The sequence below is a fragment of the Zootoca vivipara genome, chromosome 10 (assembly GCF_965207765.1).
Source record: "Zootoca vivipara chromosome 10, rZooViv2.hap1.1, whole genome shotgun sequence".
Taxonomy (NCBI): Eukaryota; Metazoa; Chordata; class Lepidosauria; order Squamata; family Lacertidae; genus Zootoca; species Zootoca vivipara.
Window position 1 is genome coordinate 33,073,183 of NC_142593.1, and position 23,287 is coordinate 33,096,469.

At 48.9% G+C, this 23,287-nt stretch overlaps 1 protein-coding gene across 1 annotated transcript; it reads left to right on the forward strand.

The window, feature by feature from the left end:
- The first annotated feature begins 2,799 nt into the window (after positions 1 to 2,799).
- Positions 2,800 to 22,802, forward strand: TMEM171 (transmembrane protein 171). The gene is made up of 5 exons (XM_088653183.1): positions 2,800 to 2,834; positions 8,178 to 8,512; positions 19,367 to 19,462; positions 20,152 to 20,293; positions 22,031 to 22,802. Coding segments are annotated over exons 1-5 (609 nt in total). The 3' UTR covers positions 22,032 to 22,802.
- Positions 22,803 to 23,287: the final 485 nt, after the last annotated feature.

Below are 23,287 nucleotides of genomic sequence, written 5' to 3' on the forward strand. Positions count from 1 at the left end.
TTGACTCTGCTGTTTATATGCTATCTCAGGTATTTTCAAGCATAAAAAAGGATCAAGGACAGTCTTCTCACATAAAATGTGTTGGTTTTTCAAACAAAGGAAATACTTTTAATTTAACATGTTTGTATTTTATTAACGCATGTGGTACAATAGGTTTTTTCCCTTTTCTTTTAAATGCTACCTAAATGCTTCCTAGCAGCCTCCCCTCCTATGGGCAGATGGTTCTATTTTTCTGCAGGGGCTCATTGGACAGAAAAACTTCATGGGATCTTTGTACCATTTTTGTTTTTAAAAACTCAAGAGATTTGGCAGGAGGAAGCAATGGATTTATAGTACCGTAGGTCCTATGCCAAAAACAGTCTTTCTTTCCACTTAACAGAAAATGGTTTGCTTTTCTACTTCCTTCCCTCCCATACAAGAAAGTTGCACAGTATATCCTGTAGTGGAAAATTCAGGCACAATAGGATATGGGTGTGCATTCTTACACTCTCTCTCTCTCTCTCTCTCTCTCTCTCTCTCTCTCTCTCTCTCTCTCTCTCTCTTGCACTGATGCCGCCATTTTCAGGAGGCCAGGTGCTTTGCTAGAACCAAAGGGGGGACATTTGGAAAGATAACAAGTAGAGCTACAGTAATTAATCAAAGATCACATCATCAGTTTTAAATGTGCCCTGATTTTAAAGAAGGGATTCCTCTTCCTTCTCCAAAATGGGTGCCTGCTGTTTCCTTCCCCCTTCTGTTAGTAAGGGGAGGAATTAGATGGAAACTTTGTGTGCTTTCACAGGCCAGCACCATTACTGGTGCTCACCACTTGGAGAAGTCAGGCTGGTAAGGAAGAAGGATGATTTATCTGCTCCACTGCTATGACAAGCCATCATACTGAGTAATTCCCAAAGAGGAAGTAAGACTGCTATTCTGCATATTTCTTTTGGAGGAAGTCCCATTGAACCAGAAAGACCTATGATTGACTGGATCTAGAAAGCAAGTTTTTTTCCTCTTCAGAATCCTTGGGCTATGTAGTTTATATACCACTTCACATTTCAAAGAAAATATCTAAACATTTTACAACAACCTAGCAATATCACCGATAAAAATCTAATGCAAAAAATACAGAAAAAAATCCACATTTTAGGGCACACAAATAACTATTAGGTAACATATCCTCTTAAGGGACCCAGGTGGCTCTGTGGGTTAAACCACTGAGCCTAGGGCTTGCTGATCAGAATGTCGGCGGTTCGAATCCCTGTGGCGGGGTGAGCTCCCGTTGCTCGGTCCCAGCTCCTGCCAACCTAGCAGTTCGAAAGCACATCAAAATGCAAGTAGATAAATAGGAACTGCTACAGCGGGAAGGTAAACGGTGTTTCCGTGTGCTGCTCTGGTTCGCCAGAAGTGGCTTTGTCATGCTGGCCACATGACCTGGAAGCTATACGCCGGCTCCCTCGGCCAATAATGCGAGATGAGCGCGCAACCCCAGAGTCGGTCACGACTGGACCTAATGGTCAGGGGTCCCTTTACCTTTACCTAACATATCCTCTTAAACATCAATATTAGCTGCAGCAACTACCATATGGGCACCATAACAACTACCGTCACAAATTGACAATGCTTTGCTTTTCTGCGTTTATTATAAATTATTTTGATTCCAAGTTTGTGACCCTAGAGTTGAAGTACTCTGTTAAGTGCCCCACCTTGTCTTTTAGCTGTGATAGTGTATACAGTATACAGTGCATTATTTGAGACAAGAGCCAACAGGCTTCACTCAAGAATTTCAAAGTCTGTATTTTCTTGTCTATTCCAGTGCCAAATACACTGTTTCTGCAGTTTGTATTCCTGCTATGTTAAAGTGTCATGTCCTTTCTTTTGTGTCTCTGGTGATAAACCAGAAGTAACCTCACAGAGGCAACATACTTTCACCATCCAGGTTTATTTTAGTTATTCAGTGTTTGCTCAAACAATGGGAACTGTATTTGCATAGGGTAGGCATATCTCCTATCATGGTCAGGTCAACTGACCAGTTAGCTAAACTTTCATCAAAAGAATATGTGGCAGGGCCTGTTTACACAATGTATAAAACAGTGTTTCCAGAGCAGCTTAGAAGTGGAAGACCTGAGCTGGTTAAAATAGGAGCTTATAAACTTTGTTGTCTATGTCGCCTGTATATTTGTTTTTTTATACAATGAGGAGCCAATTTTACATGACAGCAGTTCCTAACCTGCAATCCTCCAAACCCTGTTGGACTCTAGCTCCCATCAACCCCAGACAGCATGGCAAAAGGCCAGAAATTATGGGAGTTGTAGTCTAGAAGCATTTGGAGTGCCGCAGGTTAGCTATGCCAACTACTCTGATGTGGCTACCTCCATGAATATGAGTGTGCAAGTTACTAACCTAAAACACTTTTTGCGTGAAACATTTTATTTATTTGCTAGAATGAGTTCAACCATACCAGCAAAGTGTGCTGAATTCAAATCTTCCTAGCTTGGTTAAAATTGCCTGAAAAACAGGAAAACTATTTCATTGAACCCATCATGGATTACTAGTAAAACTCCTACACTTAGGAGCCCTTTGTTATCTCAGTGGCAGCTATACTATCACTACAATGTAAGAATGAACCCTTAGTTGCAAGCTGGCAAATGTAGACCATCTAAATGTGCAATTACTGGAGAGTGGACCGCCGTCTTAAGAGGACATCCTTGGACCACAAACTATTAAGAATTACCACCCAATGACAAATATACCCATTAAGTGAAAGGTGTTGGAAAGGGCGATGGCAGTCCAGCTTCAGGGATGCATGGAGGAGTCGTAATGTCTGGATCCATCTCCGTCTGGCTTCAGGACAGGTAGTAGCTACCTCTCTCACCCTGGTTACTTACATTTGTCAGCATAGAGATGGAAGGAGGGCATGTAGCCTTGCTCATTCTTCTTGATATTGCAGAGGCTTTTGATACCATTAAATACTATGATATCCTTCTGGAGGGGCTCAACATGAGAACTAGGGGTACTGTACTTACATTTTTCTACTCCTACCTCCACAGTTATTTCCAGAAAGTAGGGGTGGGTGGGACTGTTCAATGCCATGACAGTTTTCCTGTGGTCTCCTGCAGGGTTCCATTTGTTCCCCATTAGGGTGGGTCATAAAAAAAAAAATCAAAAATGTTTCCTCCCTTGATCTTATCTCAGGCGTATGGTATAAACATAGTCAAATTTCAAATTTGGGACAAATTGGTTAATATTTAGCCCCTGTTCCTACAGATTGAATTTTTGCCTCACTACGAGTGATAAAAACATAGGAATTTGACTCATTTAATTCTCAGTATGTTAAATTGTGAACTAATAAACATAAATTTTAGGTTTTATGTAGAGCAATAATAGTTGCATACTATTATTTTCTGCAATATTTATTTATTTAAGATAAAACATGTTGATAATTTACATGAAAAACCAATGGTTTTGAAAAAATTATATGGAATAATTAAGCAAACGGTGTACTAAACAAGTAAACATAAACAATAAAACACCACTCATATTATGTGTTGCGTCAAAACATCACATTATACTTAATTACTTGGTATAAATTGTACTAAATGCTTACATTTTGTGTAATTAATAAAATTATGTCTCATGCAATATATACATTGTACGTGTACACCATATTATATCCTGCTAAAAATATGCTTTTATGCATTACACTAAACGTCTATCTTGGTGCAAAGTCCTTCTTTGTCTCTTGTTTTGGGAATTTAGAGTGATTGTTCATTGTTATTTTGATGGTAGCATCACATCTTGTCTTTCCAATAACTATCCTAGATGCTCTAGTAACCTCCTTCACTGCACCATTTGCGAATGGCACTTGAATTTTGGAATTGTTAATGGAGTGGTGAGTCAACTTTCAGCAGTCGCTTGCGATGGGAAAAACACAAACATAGGTGCCCAGGGAGGAATTAACCCACTTATTGAAATAGACATTGGCCGGCCATTGCAATGGAGTATTTCCCTCCTTCATGCCAATGAACTGCCTCTACTACATCTCTTCATTGAACTAGATGGATCCACATTCCAAAATGATGCTACCATAGGAGCAGGGTCTAAATATTAACCTATTTGTCCCAAATTTGAAATTTGACTACGGTATGTTTATACCATATGCCTGAGATAAGATCAAGGGAGGAAACATTTTTGAAAAAAAAATTATGATCCACCCTATTCCCCATGCTGTCTATGAAGCCCATGGGAACTGTCATTTGAAGTGAAGTCATAAGTATGTGAAGGACAACTAACTCTGTTTCATCTGAATCAGGAAAGGCAGCTGAGGTGCTAGGCCGGTGTTTAGAAGCTGGATGTGGGTCAGCAAATCGAAACTCAATCCTGAAAAGATTCAGAGGTTGTATTAGACTAAATTATTATTATTACTTAGGTTGCTTCCACAGAAGAACTTCATATTACAAATGTGTTGTTCTGATCTGATTTTTCTCTGCATTCATCTGACACATTAGCTTCCATGCATTCATTCAACGTTCATTGCTGTTCTGCCATCCATACCAGCAAGCATACCGTGTTTCTCATATTATAAGTCATGTCTTATATTAATTTTTTCTTCAAAAAAACACGACATGGCTTATTTTTGAGGGATGTCTTATTTTTTAATAAAGTGCACGCGGGCGCTGTTTGCCGGGCTTGTCAAGCCCAGCAAACAGCGCCCGCCGATCTTCGGTGACAGGCGGGGGTGGGCGGAGAGCGGAGAACGATCTCCGCTTCCCCCCCACCCCCGCCTGTCACACAGGACAGGTCCGAAGATCGGCGGGCGCTGTTTGCCGGGCTTGTCAAGCCCAGCTAGGAGCGCCCGCCGATCTTCGGTGACAGGCGGGGATGGGGGGAGAGCGGAGAACGATCTCCGCTTCTCCCCCACCCCCGCCTGTCACACAGCACAGGTCGGCGGGCGCTGTTTGCCGGGCTTGTCAAGCCCAGCAAACAGCGCCCGCCGATCTTCGGTGACAGGCGGGGATGGGGGGGAGCGGAGAACGATCTCCGCTTCTCCCCCACCCCCGCCTGTCACACAGCACAGGTCGGCGGGCGCTGTTTGCCGGGCTTGTCAAGCCCAGCAAACAGCGCCCGCCGATCTTCGGTGACAGGCGGGGATGGGGGGAGAGCGGAGAACGATCTCCGCTTCTCCCCCACCCCCGCCTGTCACACAGCACAGGTCGGCGGGCGCTGTTTGCCGGGCTTGTCAAGCCCAGCAAACAGCGCCCGCCGATCTTTGGTGACAGGCGGGGGTGGGGGGAGAGCGGAGCACGATCTCCGCTTCCCCCCCCACCCCCGCCTGTCACACAGGACAGGTCCGAAGATCGGCGGGCGCTGTTTGCCGGGCTTGTCAAGCCCAGCAAACAGCGCCGGCCGATCTTCGGTGACAGGCGGGGATGGGGGGAGAGCGGAGAACGATCTCCGCTTCTCCCCCACCCCCGCCTGTCACACAGCACAGGTCGGCGGGCGCTGTTTGCCGGGCTTGTCAAGCCCAGCTAGGAGCGCCCGCCGATCTTCGGTGACAGGCGGGGATGGGGGGAGAGCGGAGCACGATCTCCGCTTCTCCCCCACCCCCGCCTGTCACACAGCACAGGTCGGCGGGCGCTGTTTGCCGGGCTTGTCAAGCCCAGCAAACAGCGCCCGCCGATCTTCGGTGACAGGCGGGGGTGGGGGGAGAGCGGAGCACGATCTCCGCTTCCCCCCCACCCCCGCCTGTCACACAGGACAGGTCCGAAGATCGGCGGGCGCTGTTTGCCGGGCTTGTCAAGCCCAGCAAGGAGCGCCCGCCGATCTTTGGTGACAGGCGGGGATGGGGGGAGAGCGGAGAACGATCTCCGCTTCCCCCCCACCCCCGCCTGTCACACAGGACAGGTCCAAAGATCGGCGGGCGCTGTTTGCCGGGCTTGTCAAGCCCAGCAAACAGCGCCCGCCGATCTTCCGTGACAGGCGGGGGTGGGGGGAGAGCGGAGAACGATCTCCGCTTCCCCCCCACCCCCGCCTGTCACACAGGACAGGTCCGAAGATCGGCGGGCGCTGTTTGCCGGGCTTGTCAAGCCCAGCTAGGAGCGCCCGCCGATCTTCGGTGACAGGCGGGGGTGGGGGGAGAGCGGAGAACGATCTCCGCTTCTCCCCCACCCCCGCCTGTCACACAGCACAGGTCGGCGGGCGCTGTTTGCCGGGCTTGTCAAGCCTAGCAAACAGCGCCCGCCGATCTTTGGTGACAGGCGGGGGTGGGGGGAGAGCGGAGAACGATCTCCGCTTCCCCCCCCACCCCCGCCTGTCACACAGGACAGGTCCGAAGATCGGCGGGCGCTGTTTGCCGGGCTTGTCAAGCCCAGCAAGGAGCGCCCGCCGATCTTTGGTGACAGGTGGGGGTGGGGGGAGAGCGGAGAACGATCTCCGCTTCCCCCCCCACCCCCGCCTGTCACACAGGACAGGTCCGAAGATCGGCGGGCGCTGTTTGCCGGGCTTGTCAAGCCCAGCAAACAGCGCCCGCCGATCTTCGGTGACAGGCCGGGGTGGGGGGAGAGCGGAGAACGATCTCCGCTTCCCCCCCACCCCCGCCTGTCACACAGGACAGGTCCGAAGATCGGCGGGCGCTGTTTGCCGGGCTTGTCAAGCCCAGCAAACAGCGCCCGCCGATCTTCGGTGACAGGCGGGGGTGGGGGGAGAGCGGAGAACGATCTCCGCTTCTCCCCCACCCCCGCCTGTCACACAGCACAGGGCCGAAGATCGGCGGGCGCTGTTTGCCGGGCTTGTCAAGCCCAGCAAACAGCGCCCGCCGATCTTCGGTGACAGGCGGGGGTGGGGGGAGAGCGGAGAACGATCTCCGCTTCCCCCCCCACCCCCGCCTGTCACACAGGACAGGTCCGAAGATCGGCGGGCGCTGTTTGCCGGGCTTGTCAAGCCCAGCAAACAGCGCCCGCCGATCTTTGGTGACAGGCGGGGGTGGGGGGAGAGCGGAGAACGATCTCCGCTTCCCCCCACCCCTGCCTGTCACACAGCACAGGTCCGAAGATCGGCGGGCGCTGTTTGCCGGGCTTGTCAAGCCCAGCAAGGAGCGCCCGCCGATCTTCGGCTCTGTCCCCCGATGCGCGACGGCTCGGGGAAGCAGGCAGGGAGCTCCTGCTGGGTCCCGCGCCTTCGCCTCTCGCTCAGTCGGGGCTACACGACATGGCTTATTTTCGGGGTATGTCTTATTTTTCACCAACCCTTAGAAATCCTGTCATGGCTTATTTTTTGGGGATGCCTTAAAATATGAGAAACACGGTAGGTTGATGGAATGTACGGTACCTGCCCTGTGTTTTTCTGTCCTTCCTCTCTCACACTCCTCCCTTGACTTTTGCTACCTTTTCCAGTGCTGGGCATGCATGTAGTTCTGAACCAGAGTGTGCATACTTTTAAAAATTAATTACCAAGAAGTGTGCAAAAGGAAATACTATCTACCTTAAACACCCAGCTAATGTTTCATGATGGTTATACTGGAGGTTTCCTTTGGTGTTGGGGTCTTTAGAACCAAATGGCTGGGTTGTACTCTAGTGCAGAGCAAATGGAAAGGGGTGCAAAGATACCTATCACCCACCAAAACATAATCACACGTGACAAAAGACAGAAGGCACTAAGGAGTGGTTGTAGATAACAAACTTCCAGCTGTTAAAAAAGTAGGAGCTGGAATTTTGACCAGGATGTGCTTGACTTGAGGTGGGAGCAATACCGATTCCACAATAAACTCATATACAGTAATTAATTTTCTAGAGCTCCAGCGCCACTGTCTTTTCCACTACACATTTTCTGGTGAACCTGCAGCAGTATAAAATGTGCCTGTTTGCCACAGAGAGCCCAAGACGGAAAATGGGAAGTTGAAGCCTGGCTTCTTCCTGCATTGCCCTTTCTTATTGCATCAAATATATCAAAAATTATCTAAAAGACTTGGGGTGTATTTTTTATTTATTTAGGTGGCGGCTTTATTATCCCTGGCGATGAAATAGTCAGCCTGTACCTGCGGACTAGAGGTTTCTGTTCCTTGAGCGTCCTGCTAATTTAAAAGGCAACTTTCTTTCCTTGCCCTCCAACGAAGGGGGCGCCTAGCATGACGGACCCCTCCGGGCAGCCACAGAGTCCCCCCATTTCTGCTTTCCCAGCCCTCAGGCACTTTCCCTGCCCAGTCGCCGCCCTCCGCTTGGCGGACGCAGGCGCGCCTCCCCGCCCGGTGCTGAGGGGGCTTCTTCTCCACCCCAGAGGGCGCGCTTGCCTCGCACAGGACGGCGCGCTGGCCGGGTAAAGAATCCTCTCGTTCCCTTCAGAAGCGGAGACCGAAGGGAAAGAGGGAAAAAATCACCGCGCGGCTCCCGCTCAAGGTCACTCCGGGCAGCCCCAACCCAGCGACGTCAACCCCCGACGCCGAAGGGAGGCGGCCCGGCTGTCGCCCAGCGGCGCAGCGCCTCACTCCGCGCGCCCCAGCGAAGAGAAGGCGGCACTCCGCGAGCCCCTCTGCTTGGAGGTATTCGCCGCGCTTCTTGTGCCGCCAGCAACCTCTCTCGGGTCAAGAGGCGGGGGTGGGTGGGGAGAGAGAGAGGCGGGGGGGTAGCCTATCCATGGGTGCCGTGGCGGGAATGGCGGCTGGGGCCGAGGTGGAGGAGGCGAAAGAGAGGTTCCCTTTCCCCCAGAGCGCCAATGATAGGCTGGGGCTTTCCTGCCTCCGGGTGCATTAGGCAAGGGTCGACGCTTTCCCCATCCTCAGGGTAACAGCTTGGATATTGCAGCTTTTCTCTCTCTCCCCCTCACAGCTCCCTGTCATGCTAACGCGCTCCTCTTGGTGGCGCTTAAGGTGGTGGTTGGGGGGGGGGTTGGTACGTGCCGACCATCACGGGGGTGGACATGGCGTGCGTAAAAGCGCCTGTTTGTGTCTCGGACTGGGCGCTTGCCCGCCAGGTGTGTCCTTGGAAAAGGCCGCGCTTTTGACTCGTTTCCTTTCCCAGGACTGGGTTGCAGGGGGTCCTCGCTGTGTGCAAGGGGTCGCCGATCTGCACGCGGAGGAATGGGCGCTCTTGCCCCATGCAGTGTGGCCGCAGCTTAGTGGTAGCATCTTGCTGGGCTTGGAAAGTCATTCCCTGCCTCAAACCGTAGAGAGCAGCTGCCGGTCAGTCAGCAGTACCGATGGACCATTGCTCTGCCTCTGTATCAGGCAACTTCCTATGTTCCTACGCTGTCTCCTTTTTACAGGTCATGCTCTCTCTGCCCTTACCTTTAATGGTGAACCAACAACACCCAGGAGCTACCATGTCTGTGTATACGGTGTTCAGGTTGCTGGCCCCAGATCGGATTTGTATATTCCCTTCCTTACCTGCTAACTGTAGTTGGATGGCACAATATTTATTGTTTTACTAGCAAACTGTTTTCCCTTCTTTCACAAACACTGCACACAATGGGCTTTGGCATTCTTAATGTTTTGTTATGGGAAAGGGGATGCATACAAACTGCAAAAAAAAGTTAGCAGTCTAAATGGGGAAATATGCATACTTGCAGAAAAGAATGTTTCAGAGTCATCGTTGAACTCATTCTTCAGTAGGGGCATGCCAACAAATCCTTTAGGGGTGTTTTGCTCCTGTTGACTCTGCATTTTAAAAAAAGAATATTTCATTTATTTCCTGCCTTTCCTCTAAGGAGCACCCACTTCTGCATTTTATTTGCACAACCACCTTGCAAGTTGGTTAGGCTGAGACTCAGTGACTGGCTCATGGTCACAGCTGAGCGGATATTTGAACCAGGTCTCCCAAATGCAATTAAATACTTTAACAAATGTGCCTATTTAATTATTTTAAAAAATAGCTTCAGATTTAACTGCAGAAGTGCTTCCAGCCATATGTACCCTAATCTTTTCTTGTAAGTTTCAAAGGTGCATTTGTGCATGGCTGCTTGCTAAGGCACACTTTTATCTGCATCTCTGGCAGGCAAGCAGTGACTCTCCTGATGTTATTGGACAGCAACTCCCATCATCCTTTGCCCTTGGCTGTGCTCTCTGGGGCTGATGGGAGTCAAAGTCCAACAACACCTGGAAGGCTGAAGACACTTCACCCCTTGTCTATGAGCTACATGTTCCTCCTGTGTTTATCTTTTCTTCAGACATTATCAATAAACATCTATACTGAATTTAAAAAGTCACTTGTGCATCTGTCTGGCAGGAATCTATTAACATCCGGAGCTGCTCTTGATTTTGAATAATGTCTAGCATTTAATGCTATCAGTCTTTAGCATAGATAACTGCATCTATTGGAAGGTATGCAGCACATGTCATATGCAATCTCCTGCTTGCGTTGTAGGTGGAAGCCCCTTATTCATTTCTTTGTCCTTATTTTTTGATGGAATGAGGACCTCACATCTCATTGTATTGTTACCGTAGGAACATAGGAAGTTGCTGTGTACTGAGTCAGACTACCTGTTCCTCTAGCTCAGTATTGTTTACTCTGACTGGTAGTGGCTCTCAAGGGTTTTAGGCAGGAGTCTTTCCTCCGCTGTATCTGGAGGTGCCAGGGGGTGAACCTGAGACCTTCTGCATGCACGGCATGTGCTCTTCCACTGAACTATGATTCTTTCTCAAAATGCTGTGGTGTTTTGGTTTTGGTTTACAAAGGGGCAGCAACCCTAAAGCTTCAGCAAGTTTTAACAAACTAAAAATTATTCTTTATAAGCACACACACACTTGCTTATTTGCAAGATGATTATTATTAACCAGTTAAAGTTCCTCATTCAATAAAGTTTTAGTTTCCTTAGTTTTCAGTGGGAGTCTGCAGGTGGCAGGTATCTCATATTCTAACCCAGGTCCAGCTACACTTGGGTTGCTGTCCTGTACGCAATTACTTGAGAGTAAGCCCCTTACTTCTGAAATGTATGGAAGCAAAGCTCACTGTTGGTGATGGCGAAGTCCCTTGGAGTTCTGGTCAGTCATTACAGCTGATGAGTTGGCTTTAAACAGGATTTAATCACAACTCATTTTAGCTAATTCTGTGTTAGTGTCTGGAAATTAATTCAGAGAGATTAATTCAGAGGTTTCTACTGAATCCTGTTCATGTTTACAGTGGTACCTCGGTTTATGAACACAATTGGTTCCGGAAGTCTGTTCATAAACTGAAGCGTTCATAAACTGAAGCAAACTTTCCCATTGAAAGTAGTGGAAAGTGAATTAATCCGTTCCAGATGGTCCGCGGAGTAAGCGTTCATAAACTGAAGCAAACTTTCCCGTTGAAAGTAATGGAAAGTGGATTAATCCGTTCCAGACGGGTCCGCGGAGTACTTAAACTGAAGCGTTCATAAACTGAAGCATGGGTGTAATTGGTTCCGGAAGTCTGTTCATAAACTGAAGCGTTCATAAACTGAAGCAAACTTTCCCATTGAAAGTAATGGAAAATGAATTAATCCGTTCCAGATGGGTCCGCAGCGTTCATAAACCGAAAATTCATAAACCGAGGTGTTCATAAACCGAGGTTCCACTGTACTTCAAAGTCTCATGGAGTTATTCTTGAGTAAATACACATTGGGTTGGAGCATAGCTGCCAAGTCTCCCACTGAAAAATGCGGGATCAGCAGCGGCGCGGCACTGGAAGTCGCTTCTACGCATGTCTGGACATGCGTAGAAGCAACTTCCGGTGCCGGCGCTGCCCGATTTCTGGTACCCAGACATGGGTAGCGCGGCACCGGAAGTCGCTTCTATGCATGTCCGGACATGCGTAGAAGCAACTTCCGGTGCCACTCTGCCCAGTTTTCAGTGCCCAGGCACGGGGGGAACAGCACCGGAAGTCGCTTCTACGCATGTCCAGACATGCGTAGAAGCGACTTCCGGTGCTGCGCTACCCATGTCTGGGCACCGGAAATCAGGCGGCGCCAGTACCCAAAATGGAGCCTCTGGCAGGTAGGAAATCCGGGGGATTTCCGGGATTTTTTTCCATTCGGGAGAACAGCGGGAAACGGATTAAAATCTGGGGGTTTCCCATGAAAAACAGGAGACTTGGCAGCTATGGATTGGAGCCACAGTGTACATCATAATCTTTTCTACTGTTTTGACTTCATAATTCCCACGGCATGTGACCCTAGGTTCACTAATATTTCGAATCCTAGTTTCCTCTCGCCTTTGCTGCAGTTCACTGTGGGTAAATTTGGGTAGCACATAAATGCCAGATCTTCAAATTGTACAGTTGTCACATTCTACATTGAGACAATGTGGGGGTTGTGGGAATGGCAAGCTTTGATGACTTCATCAAAAACCAAATAGGCACTCTTAATGTGTTATGGTAGAACTTCCTTAATTTTACAAATTAAAGTTCGTTGAAAATGAAACTATATAAATTTTCTAACATAGGCGCTAGATTTCCCAATGTGAAACCCACAACAGAGAGTTCTTTGTGTTCATTCTTTCATGGTATTGAAAGAATTAAAAAAATATGCCCGACTTCCCTTTTATATATATTTGTGTCTGCTAAATTACATTGCTACAAGATTGGTGAGGAAAGGACACTTCCCCAAAACAGCAATAAAGAGGTCCATATTTTTCTTTTATGTAGACTTTATAGCATTTCAAATTATTTCCATTTGTCCTAGTCTTATGGCTTTCTATCATGTTTTAGAAGGGAAGTATGAAGCTTTGTTTATGGAAGGCTTTATTCTGCTTCCAGTTTGATACTATAAATTTACCAAACGTAGAAAGAAATCACTTGTGGAAAAACCTCCATGCACAAGCATCCTATCTGTGAGTGGGGCACTTTTCGTTGCAGTGTCTTTAGGGACTTAAGGCTATGCTGCCCTTTAGCACACCCGAGGATCTGGAATGCCAAACTAAACTACACAGGATGTGTATGTTGCTTTTTCTCTCTCTGCCACCCCGTTCAAGGCACAAGGGCATTGTTTCCCATTCCTGTATCCCATCCTGAGCACAATTATTTTACACATGTAAAACCTCTGCAAACCGCTTAGAGGTTCTATTTACAATTAAGTGACATACAAATTATCTTAAATACATAAAAGCTCATACTCCTCTAAGTGTTCCGTTCTTTTAAATATCCCCACAATAGAGAACAATGATGTTTTTCCCTTGTGGTGGAGTAAAAGAGCTGTCGTTGTGTTATGAAAATCTTACAGAGCCCCTTGCAAATTCTTCACAGTGTATAGCAGGCATCCCCAAACTGCGGCCCTCCAGATGTTTTGGCCTACAACTCCCATGATCCCCAAACTGCGGCCCTCCAGATGTTTTGGCCTACAACTCCCATGATCCCACAGGACCAGTGGCTGGGGAAGATGGGAATTGTAGTCCAAAACATCTGGAGGGCCGAAGTTTGGGTTGCCTGGTGTATAGCTTTTAGGCATTTTATGCATTGTGGGCTTAAAACACAGCTAAGTTGTTCTTTTTCCCATTTGGATCGAAGCTGGTTTGGAGAAAATACACATGATCAAAGCACAGCGTTTCCTAAGAAATTACAAGATAGATACAGGAAAGATGTGAGTTAACATTGGGTGTACACTGCTTCCTAGGCTGCAGTGGGGATGCACTGGATACAGAGTAAACAGGAATGTGTACACAGCATTAATTACCCTACCCTACAGCAATGTTCATTGCCTGATTTATCACTTCAAGAAGCTTATATTAGCCTACAAGGGGCTTATTGGGCAGTTTCTCATATGAGCACTGGACAGATCCAGACCTGTTGAGCTGTAGCAAAGGCTTCATACACCATACATGTAAAAAAACATTAGTTCCTGCAGGGAATCCTGGGAACTGTAGGTTACCCCTTACAGAGCTACTATTCCCAGCATCCTTAAACAAAGCACCATGTGACTTGTTAAGCTCCACCCCACGTGTTGTGTTCCTGGAAGGAGTCTTTTAGTTGTATCCTACACAGTGGACTGGGATATTTTGGCTAGTCTGTGCTGTTCCCCAATACGTCTCCTCCATTATTGAGGGCAGCTGCCTAGAGGTAAGAGCAGGGTTGAAGTGGTAGCCTTATGAGCTGAAGCTGATCACATGGTATAAACCCTCTTATGCAATCCAGCTAGGATAAAGTACTGGGGAAGATGGGGACCTGCTATTTCACCCCCCTCTGGATCATGTATATCACACTGAGGAGTAAAATTCTAGCCTGTTTTGTGCACAATGCAGGTTTGGGGCTAGGAAGCAAACTGCATTTTTCTTCATGGTCTCTCTGCAGTCCTTTATTCCCTTACAAGGAATTCTTGCAATCTTAATTACATTTTTACAGTTATGAAGGTTTGCATTTTGACTTATCAGTGTTGTGACTAGCCACACAAATGAGTTTTTGCTTTCTGATTTAATAGTTGCAAATGGACTTTGGACTTCTGTCCTTCTAAATGCACACAAATCCTTACCTCTTCCTGCCTGCCTGCCATGGTCTCTATTTGTCTATCACATTTATATCCCAAGATGCTCAATGCATCTTACATGGAGTTGGCTTATTTTATCCCCCACAGCACCCCTGTGAGGTACACTAGTCTAAGAAGGATTGCGTAAAGCCTCCCAGAGCTCAGCACTCCAGCCCAACCTTCCCCCAAGCTGCTGCCTTCCAGATGTTTAGGACTCCAACTCCAGCATGGCCAATTATCAGTTGATGGGAGTTGTAGTTTAAAACAGACATAAGCAAACTTGGCCCTCCAGATGTTTGGGGACTACAACTCCCATGATCCCTAATAGGACTAGTGGTCAGGGATGATGGGAATTGTAATCCCAAAACATCTGGAGGGCCAAGTTTGCCTATGCCTGATCTAAAACATCTGGAGGGCACCAGATTTGAGGTAGGCTGCTGTTCTAGCCATGCACCACAAGCTCATCAATGCACCGCAGCCTGTCAATCTCTCTACATTCCGGCTACCCTGAGAGTTTATTCAATTCTACTGAATTAAGTTTACAACATTTACTAGCTTCATTGAAACAAACCTCAAGTCCCTGATGCAGCAAGAGAGAGCCATGTGGATATCTGAGCAGGGGTACCTGCAAATGTGAGCAGCCCTGCCTCAGTACTAGCGATCAACACTGATACATGTCCACCATTGCTTGCAGCCAACACTTTTTTCCAATCTGATCCCCTGAGAACCTACCTTTGGGGCTGGGGAAGGCTGTGAAGGCATGGTAGGAGCTTACTTGTACAATTGTAAACCACTGAGAGCCCTTCACTGCAAATTGCATATTGACCCAGGGACCTCCAAGTGAGAGATGCTGAGGAAGTACACATAGAGGGTTGGGATACACCGTGTTGCTCAAGACACACACATTATTCTTTTACTTCCTTCGGGACCTTAGGAATGGAAGAGGTTCAAACTTTGGACATGAGCTCTCTTTCTCTGGTGAGTCACCGCCCCCTTGCTTATCTGTGTGAAGTGCCTTGTCTTTGCAGCCTATGCTTGAGGTTCCTGGTAGTTATTTGCATTTGTAAAAGATCCAAGAAGACTAGCCTTATTCATCATTTGTTGTTTGTGCAAAGTGTGCACCTTCACCACACTTCCTAATAGGGAATTCCCACTTGTTGTGCTCCAAACTCTCCAGCCATGGAGGGAGAAGGCTATGGCCCTACGCCACACATGTTGATAAATGTGAACTATATTCCAGTTTATGTACTCCTGGGGTTAATGCCACAACTGGTTGCAGAGTTGGTCAGACTCTCCTGCCACCCATTGTACCTGGTGGGGAGGTGGTAACAGAGAGGGGAAAGGTGGGACTTGCATGTTGAGCTTTACCCTGACTACTTCAGTGAAAGTATTTTCAAATTGAGCTGCCTCTTATTCTGATGTAACATGGCATTCTCATAGGCAAGACCACCCCCTGAGCAAGCAGAGGATTTAGCTAACTTCTCCCATGTCATATCCCCAACTCTGCCTGGGAGCAATCCTTTTCCCACCCAGCAGGTGTAAGTAAGGGACAAACTCAATATGTGAATTATCTGTTGTTGCGCTGTGGCTTAATAATCATAGTCCTCTTTTCGTTTTCGTTCTCAGGCCTACTGAAGTGGTAATGTCATTCTGATCTCCATAGAAGAAAACTTGTTATTCCTTGGTTTGAAGAGTGATTTAATAATACAGTAATAATAATAATGTACCGTGTTTCTCATATTTTAAGGCATCCCCAAAAAATAAGCCATGACAGGATTTCTAAGGGTTGGTGAAAAATAAGACATACCCCGAAAATAAGCCATGTCGTGTAGCCCCGACTGAGCGAGAGGCGAAGGCGCGGGACCCAGCAGGAGCTCCCTGCCTGCTTCCCCGAGCCGTCGCGCATCGGGGGACAGAGCCGAAGATCGGCGGGCGCTCCTTGCTGGGCTTGACAAGCCCGGCAAACAGCGCCCGCCGATCTTCGGACCTGTGCTGTGTGACAGGCAGGGGTGGGGGGAAGCGGAGATCGTTCTCCGCTCTCCCCCCACCCCCGCCTGTCACCAAAGATCGGCGGGCGCTGTTTGCTGGGCTTGACAAGCCCGGCAAACAGCGCCCGCCGATCTTCGGACCTGTCCTGTGTGACAGGCGGGGGTGGGGGGGGAAGCGGAGATCGTTCTCCGCTCTCCCCCCACCCCCGCCTGTCACCGAAGATCGGCGGGCGCTGTTTGCTGGGCTTGACAAGCCCGGCAAACAGCGCCCGCCGATCTTCGGCCCTGTGCTGTGTGACAGGCGGGGGTGGGGGAGAAGCGGAGATCGTTCTCCGCTCTCCCCCCACCCCCGCCTGTCACCGAAGATCGGCGGGCGCTGTTTGCTGGGCTTGACAAGCCCGGCAAACAGCGCCCGCCGATCTTCGGACCTGTCCTGTGTGACAGGCGGGGGTGGGGGGGAAGCGGAGATCGTTCTCCGCTCTCCCCCCACCCCGGCCTGTCACCGAAGATCGGCGGGCGCTGTTTGCTGGGCTTGACAAGCCCGGCAAACAGCGCCCGCCGATCTTCGGACCTGTCCTGTGTGACAGGCGGGGGTGGGGGGGGAAGCGGAGATCGTTCTCCGCTCTCCCCCCACCCCCACCTGTCACCAAAGATCGGCGGGCGCTCCTTGCTGGGCTTGACAAGCCCGGCAAACAGCGCCCGCCGATCTTCGGACCTGTCCTGTGTGACAGGCGGGGGTGGGGGGGGAAGCGGAGATCGTTCTCCGCTCTCCCCCCACCCCCGCCTGTCACCAAAGATCGGCGGGCGCTGTTTGCTAGGCTTGACAAGCCCGGCAAACAGCGCCCGCCGACCTGTGCTGTGTGACAGGCGGGGGTGGGGGAGAAGCGGAGATCGTTCTCCGCTCTCCCCCCACCCCCGCCTGTCACCGAAGATCGGCGGGCGCTCCTAGCTGGGCTTGACAAGCCCGGCAAACAGCGCCCGCCGATCTTCGGACCTGTCCTGTGTGACAGGCGGGGGTGGGGGGGAAGCGGAGATCGTTCTCCGCTCTCCCCCCACCCCCGCCTGTCACGGAAGATCGGCGGGCGCTGTTTGCTGGGCTTGACAAGCCCGGCAAACAGCGCCCGCCGATCTTTGGACCTGTCCTGTGTGACAGGCGGGGGTGGGGGGGAAGCGGAGATCGTTCTCCGCTCTCCCCCCATCCCCGCCTGTCACCAAAGATCGGCGGGCGCTCCTTGCTGGGCTTGACAAGCCCGGCAAACAGCGCCCGCCGATCTTCGGACCTGTCCTGTGTGACAGGCGGGGGTGGGGGGGAAGCGGAGATCGTGCTCCGCTCTCCCCCCACCCCCGCCTGTCACCGAAGATCGGCGGGCGCTGTTTGCTGGGCTTGACAAGCCCGGCAAACAGCGCCCGCCGACCTGTGCTGTGTGACAGGCGGGGGTGGGGGAGAAGCGGAGATCGTGCTCCGCTCTCCCCCCATCCCCGCCTGTCACCGAAGATCGGCGGGCGCTCCTAGCTGGGCTTGACAAGCCCGGCAAACAGCGCCCGCCGACCTGTGCTGTGTGACAGGCGGGGGTGGGGGAGAAGCGGAGATCGTTCTCCGCTCTCCCCCCATCCCCGCCTGTCACCGAAGATCGGCCGGCGCTGTTTGCTGGGCTTGACAAGCCCGGCAAACAGCGCCCGCCGATCTTCGGACCTGTCCTGTGTGACAGGCGGGGGTGGGGGGGGAAGCGGAGATCGTGCTCCGCTCTCCCCCCACCCCCGCCTGTCACCAAAGATCGGCGGGCGCTGTTTGCTGGGCTTGACAAGCCCGGCAAACAGCGCCCGCCGACCTGTGCTGTGTGACAGGCGGGGGTGGGGGAGAAGCGGAGATCGTTCTCCGCTCTCCCCCCATCCCCGCCTGTCACCGAAGATCGGCGGGCGCTGTTTGCTGGGCTTGACAAGCCCGGCAAACAGCGCCCGCCGACCTGTGCTGTGTGACAGGCGGGGGTGGGGGAGAAGCGGAGATCGTTCTCCGCTCCCCCCCATCCCCGCCTGTCACCGAAGATCGGCGGGCGCTGTTTGCTGGGCTTGACAAGCCCGGCAAACAGCGCCCGCCGACCTGTGCTGTGTGACAGGCGGGGGTGGGGGAGAAGCGGAGATCGTTCTCCGCTCTCCCCCCATCCCCGCCTGTCACCGAAGATCGGCGGGCGCTCCTAGCTGGGCTTGACAAGCCCGGCAAACAGCGCCCGCCGATCTTCGGACCTGTCCTGTGTGACAGGCGGGGGTGGGGGGGAAGCGGAGATCGTTCTCCGCTCTCCGCCCACCCCCGCCTGTCACCGAAGATCGGCGGGCGCTGTTTGCTGGGCTTGACAAGCCCGGCAAACAGCGCCCGCGTGCACTTTATTAAAAAATAAGACATCCCTCAAAAATAAGCCATGTCGTGTTTTTTTGAAGAAAAAATTAATATAAGACATGACTTATAATATGAGAAACACGGTATCCAGTTCCTGGTTCCATGCATGAAGGAGATAATGGACATCCTAGGAAACTTATCTCTTTCCTTTTCGTTTTTGGCATTACGTTGTTATGTGCTGGATTTCTGCTTTCGATGTTTGTGTTGCAGACATGCCCAAGTGGTGCCTTTGGTGACTGTAAAGGAGCCCTCAAAATCATTGGGCCTCTGCTTGCTGTTACTGGACTAGTTTGTATAATTCTGGCACAATCGAGAGCTAAAGGCTACCTCAGAGAGGTGCAATTGCAAGATGACCAGGTGTACGGGTTTGTTTTTTGTCGAGGAAACTGCCAGTTTGCTCAGTTCCTTGTCTTTGGTTTTTTATTTTTAACTAGTGGGATGCTAATCAGCGTCCTTGGCATTTGGATTCCGGGATGTAGCCCAGGCTGGCGCTATCAGCAGTTTAACCATAGCAATGCTTCTGATGTTGAACTCCAGGATTGTGGATTTCATTCTGTTCAGACCATGGGACCTTTGATTGTGCTCATTGGGTTGTGTTTCTTTGTGATAGCTCACATTAAAAAGAAACAAAACATAAATTTCGTCCATGAGTCTTCTGTCAATGAAGAAGAGCAGCTGGATCCTGAATCATTTCAAGTTACAGTGGGTAAGTGAATGACACAGCCAAGAAGTCTTCCAAGTGGGCAGTCCCTAGATGTCAGCAACAGGTGGATTAGGAGGGGAGGGAAGAATTTTGGAACTGGAATGTGGGAATGGTAGAAGAAGAAGAAGTCAGGGTGGGTAAGAAGATAAACCCCAGAATCTAATACGGAAAGTGTAGTTGCAAGGACTACTTTTGAAGTACAGTACACTCCTCAAAACAATGGTGAAATTAATGAGAGAACTGGATTCTATTTTACAAAGTATAATAGCAATATTACTTCACATTGTGTCATGAGCACTTGTCTCAATAGGCCCAACAACAGCATTTTAGACCTTCCGATTTATGGTTTCACACCATTTGTATGTCTAGATGAATGCAGATCTTAAAGCTTTAATCTCCAAGCATTTTCAAAATATTTTAAGTTGCCCTGTGATCCTTTTGATGAAGGGCAGTGTGGAAATTTAATAAATAATAACAATATTCTGCATGCTAATAAAAGTACAATTGTTTTCCAACAAAGTGTAGCAGGGAAAGACTGATAAGAGTTTAATCAAATGCTTTGAAGATGCCCTAATGCCTGGGAGCGATAATTCTTAATGAAATACACTTCACAAGCAGGGCTATCTTGTGTGTTGCTCCAAAGAGAACTGCAGATAAATTTGACCTTAAAATTTTGGATTTTTCTTTTGTAGGTGATACTGTAATGGTATTCCCACCACCGCCACCACCTTATTTCGCTGACTGTCCACTGCAAACAATAACTCCTTGCGTGGTAACAAGTGATTTGCCTTTAAGTGAAAATCCTCCACCGTACCACAGCACTTTTATTAATTGGTAAGATCATTTGTACTTTTAAATTTGAGCATTTTGAACATTTTGCACATGGGCTAATGCACAGGTTGCCAAAGTGGGCACCAGTGGGCATATCAGTACCTCAGGGGGCACCCACGAAAGGTCCCAGCAAAAATCTCTTCAGAAGTCAACAATACATGAGACCCTGTTTGCTGCTGCTGCTCAGTTCCTGTTTGCTACATTGGCAATGTCCCCTCCGACATTGGGCCGGCTCTCTTAACAAGGTCCACATTTCACTGGATTCCAGGATTGGGTATCCACCCTTACTTTCATTCTAAATAGAAGAAACGTGCAAAGAGGTTCTCACAGTGAGCAAGCACAGAATTGGCTAATGTAGCTATTTCCCCCCTCTTGGGGTTGGTGGAATTCCTGCTCCATTTCGAGGTCTTGGCTCTTTCTCTGGTCTTTTAAATGTGGCGGCCGTTTTGAGTTGTGCCACACAGCCCACAATGCCCACTAGTCAAAGAAGATTGGCACATCCATTACCAGAGAAGATCGGTAATGGATGTGCTTAAAATAAGGGTCAAACTGGACTTTACATGAAAGACCAACAATCATAGCTGCCAAGTTATCCCTTTTTTTAAGGGATTTTCCCTTATGCTGAATAGGCTTCCTCGCGAGAAAAGGTAAAAATTGGCAGCTATGCCAACAATTGGCGCTCCAAATACCTTCTTCTCTTCTTTTTTGTTTAGATTAGAAAGCAGCCATGAGGGTTGGGCGGGAGTGGGTGGGTGGGTGGGTGTGAGGACGCAGGAGAGAAGATTGAACGGGTACATGGCAATGTCGTTTGGGTTTGCCAGCAGGCCTATTCGGTTGTGGAAACCAGGCATCCCCAAACTCGGCCTTCCATATGTTTTGGGACTACAACTCCCATCGTCCCTAGCTAACAGCACCAGTGGTCAGGGATGATGGGAATTGTAGTCCCAAAACATCTGGAGGGCCAAGTTTGGGCCAAGTTTTTAAGAGGAGCCAGCCAGTCATTTCTATGATTTTGTATTTTTTAATTATACTTTATGTTTTATTCGCCTACATAGTTTGCTGTATACCACCTCATATTTTATATGAAGGGGCGGGCTATTAATATTTTAATTAGTAAATAATCAGATTCTTAGTTTTCTCAGCGCCTGGATGCCAGACCTAATGCTATGCTGATGCCAACTCCCTGCAAGAATGTAAATGTCATAAACAAGTTAAACAAGTCACAGTCATTCCATCTGAATGTACACTTCACATGACATCATTTCCATCATTATATTTCAGCCCCTTTGTCCTATCTTTTCTGAATCTACCAGAAAGGAATTCAATAAGCCTTTGTATCCCATGGCATGATTGGGATACACTTCTACATTGACCATGGGCGATGATATATATATGAAGCAATTTGTCATGTGCAAAGTACTCTTTGGCCTCTACCAGTTAGAATTAAACTGGCTGTATCCATGCCAGATGTAATTTTACCACAATTTTATCATTGCTTTTAGCCACATTGAGTATTATATGTAGAAAGGCGGGGTATAAATCGAGATAACAAATATAGAGAGATTAAATATGCAGGGCCGGCTCTAGGTAGAGTCCCGGTGCCGCGCAGAAGCCATTCTGCGCCCTGCGAGGGCGGGGGCGCCGGAGCGATCTTTGCCCCTCAGCGCCAGGGCGCCTGACCTGCTCGAGACTGCCCTGTAAACATGCCAAATCATGTACCCTTTCGTTATTTCTTTGCAGAGCACAGAATGCTGATGCATCAAACCTGGTTGCTTGAAGAGAGAATGAGCTACTGTATACAATGTCAGGATGTGATTCACCTTCTGGGAACTTAATCCACACACTCTCATCCCTCGGAGCCATCTCAAAATTGTAAGGGCAAACGAGCAGCTGTAAATAATGAATGTGTCTTTTCTTCCTCTCCTTACATCACCCAGATGATCCATTGCCATCCACTTTGAACCAGCTGTAAGAAATACTCAAGAGGGAAGGTGTATAAAAAGGGGAGAAAAAGAGGACTGTTAAATTACAGGGTGAAAATAGCCTGGAAGAGAGATGGGGGAGCTTTGAGCCAGCAAGGAGAGCAGCAAGCTCCACGGGCAAGAAAATAGGAGGCCTGCCAAGCCAAGACTTCTGTTACTGGAAAACGAAGCCAAGGCAATCTACAGTTTCCAGAGAAATACTTGGGACACGAAGGACCCAGCACCTTAACACCTCTTCATTTGGCACCTTGTATGTAACTGGAATACCCAAAGCAATGTACGTCTTAAGTCAGCTACCATCTGAACGTAGTGCTATGGCACACATCAAGCCGAAGGAGGACAAAATCTATTGGGCTTTGCCTTTCTGTTTCCTTTTCCCTTTTCCTTTTTTGGCTGTTGACAAACTCAAAAGTAAAGACACTGGAGACCCGAGAGCACAGAGTATGTTGTGTGTGTGTTTGGGCTGACCCTCATGTTAACAAATTGTACATGTGAGATTTTCAGTTGATTAAACATTATGGCACAATGTACGTGGTGACTGTAGCACTTGAGTGGTGTGACCAACGGCAAGTTTTAGCCTGTAGAAATAAGAGCCGAACTGCAAGTTACGCGGGATCCATGGCTGCTACTCTAGTACAATGTGTCGTTATGAAACCTTCAGTGTTTCCCCACTTGTAGCTCATTGGCTGCTGCATACAGCAGGCAGGGAATCTCTGGACATGATAGTATCCCATGGTTCTTATTTAATGTTACTGGGGGAGTGTGTGTCATGGGAGGGGCTCAGTTTGCCAACATCTGCGCTTCCCCTGTAATGGTTGTGGTACCTGCCCGACTGAGGATGGACATGATACAGAGTTATTAAATTATAAATGATGGAGAGAGAATGAGAGAGAAATTCTTCGCCAACTCAAAATATTAGAACTCCGGGGGGGGGGGGACGACATAGAGTGGACATAGCTGAAGGCAGAAAGTGCTTTTTCACACTGTGCACAATTAAGTTGTGGGCTTTGCTGTC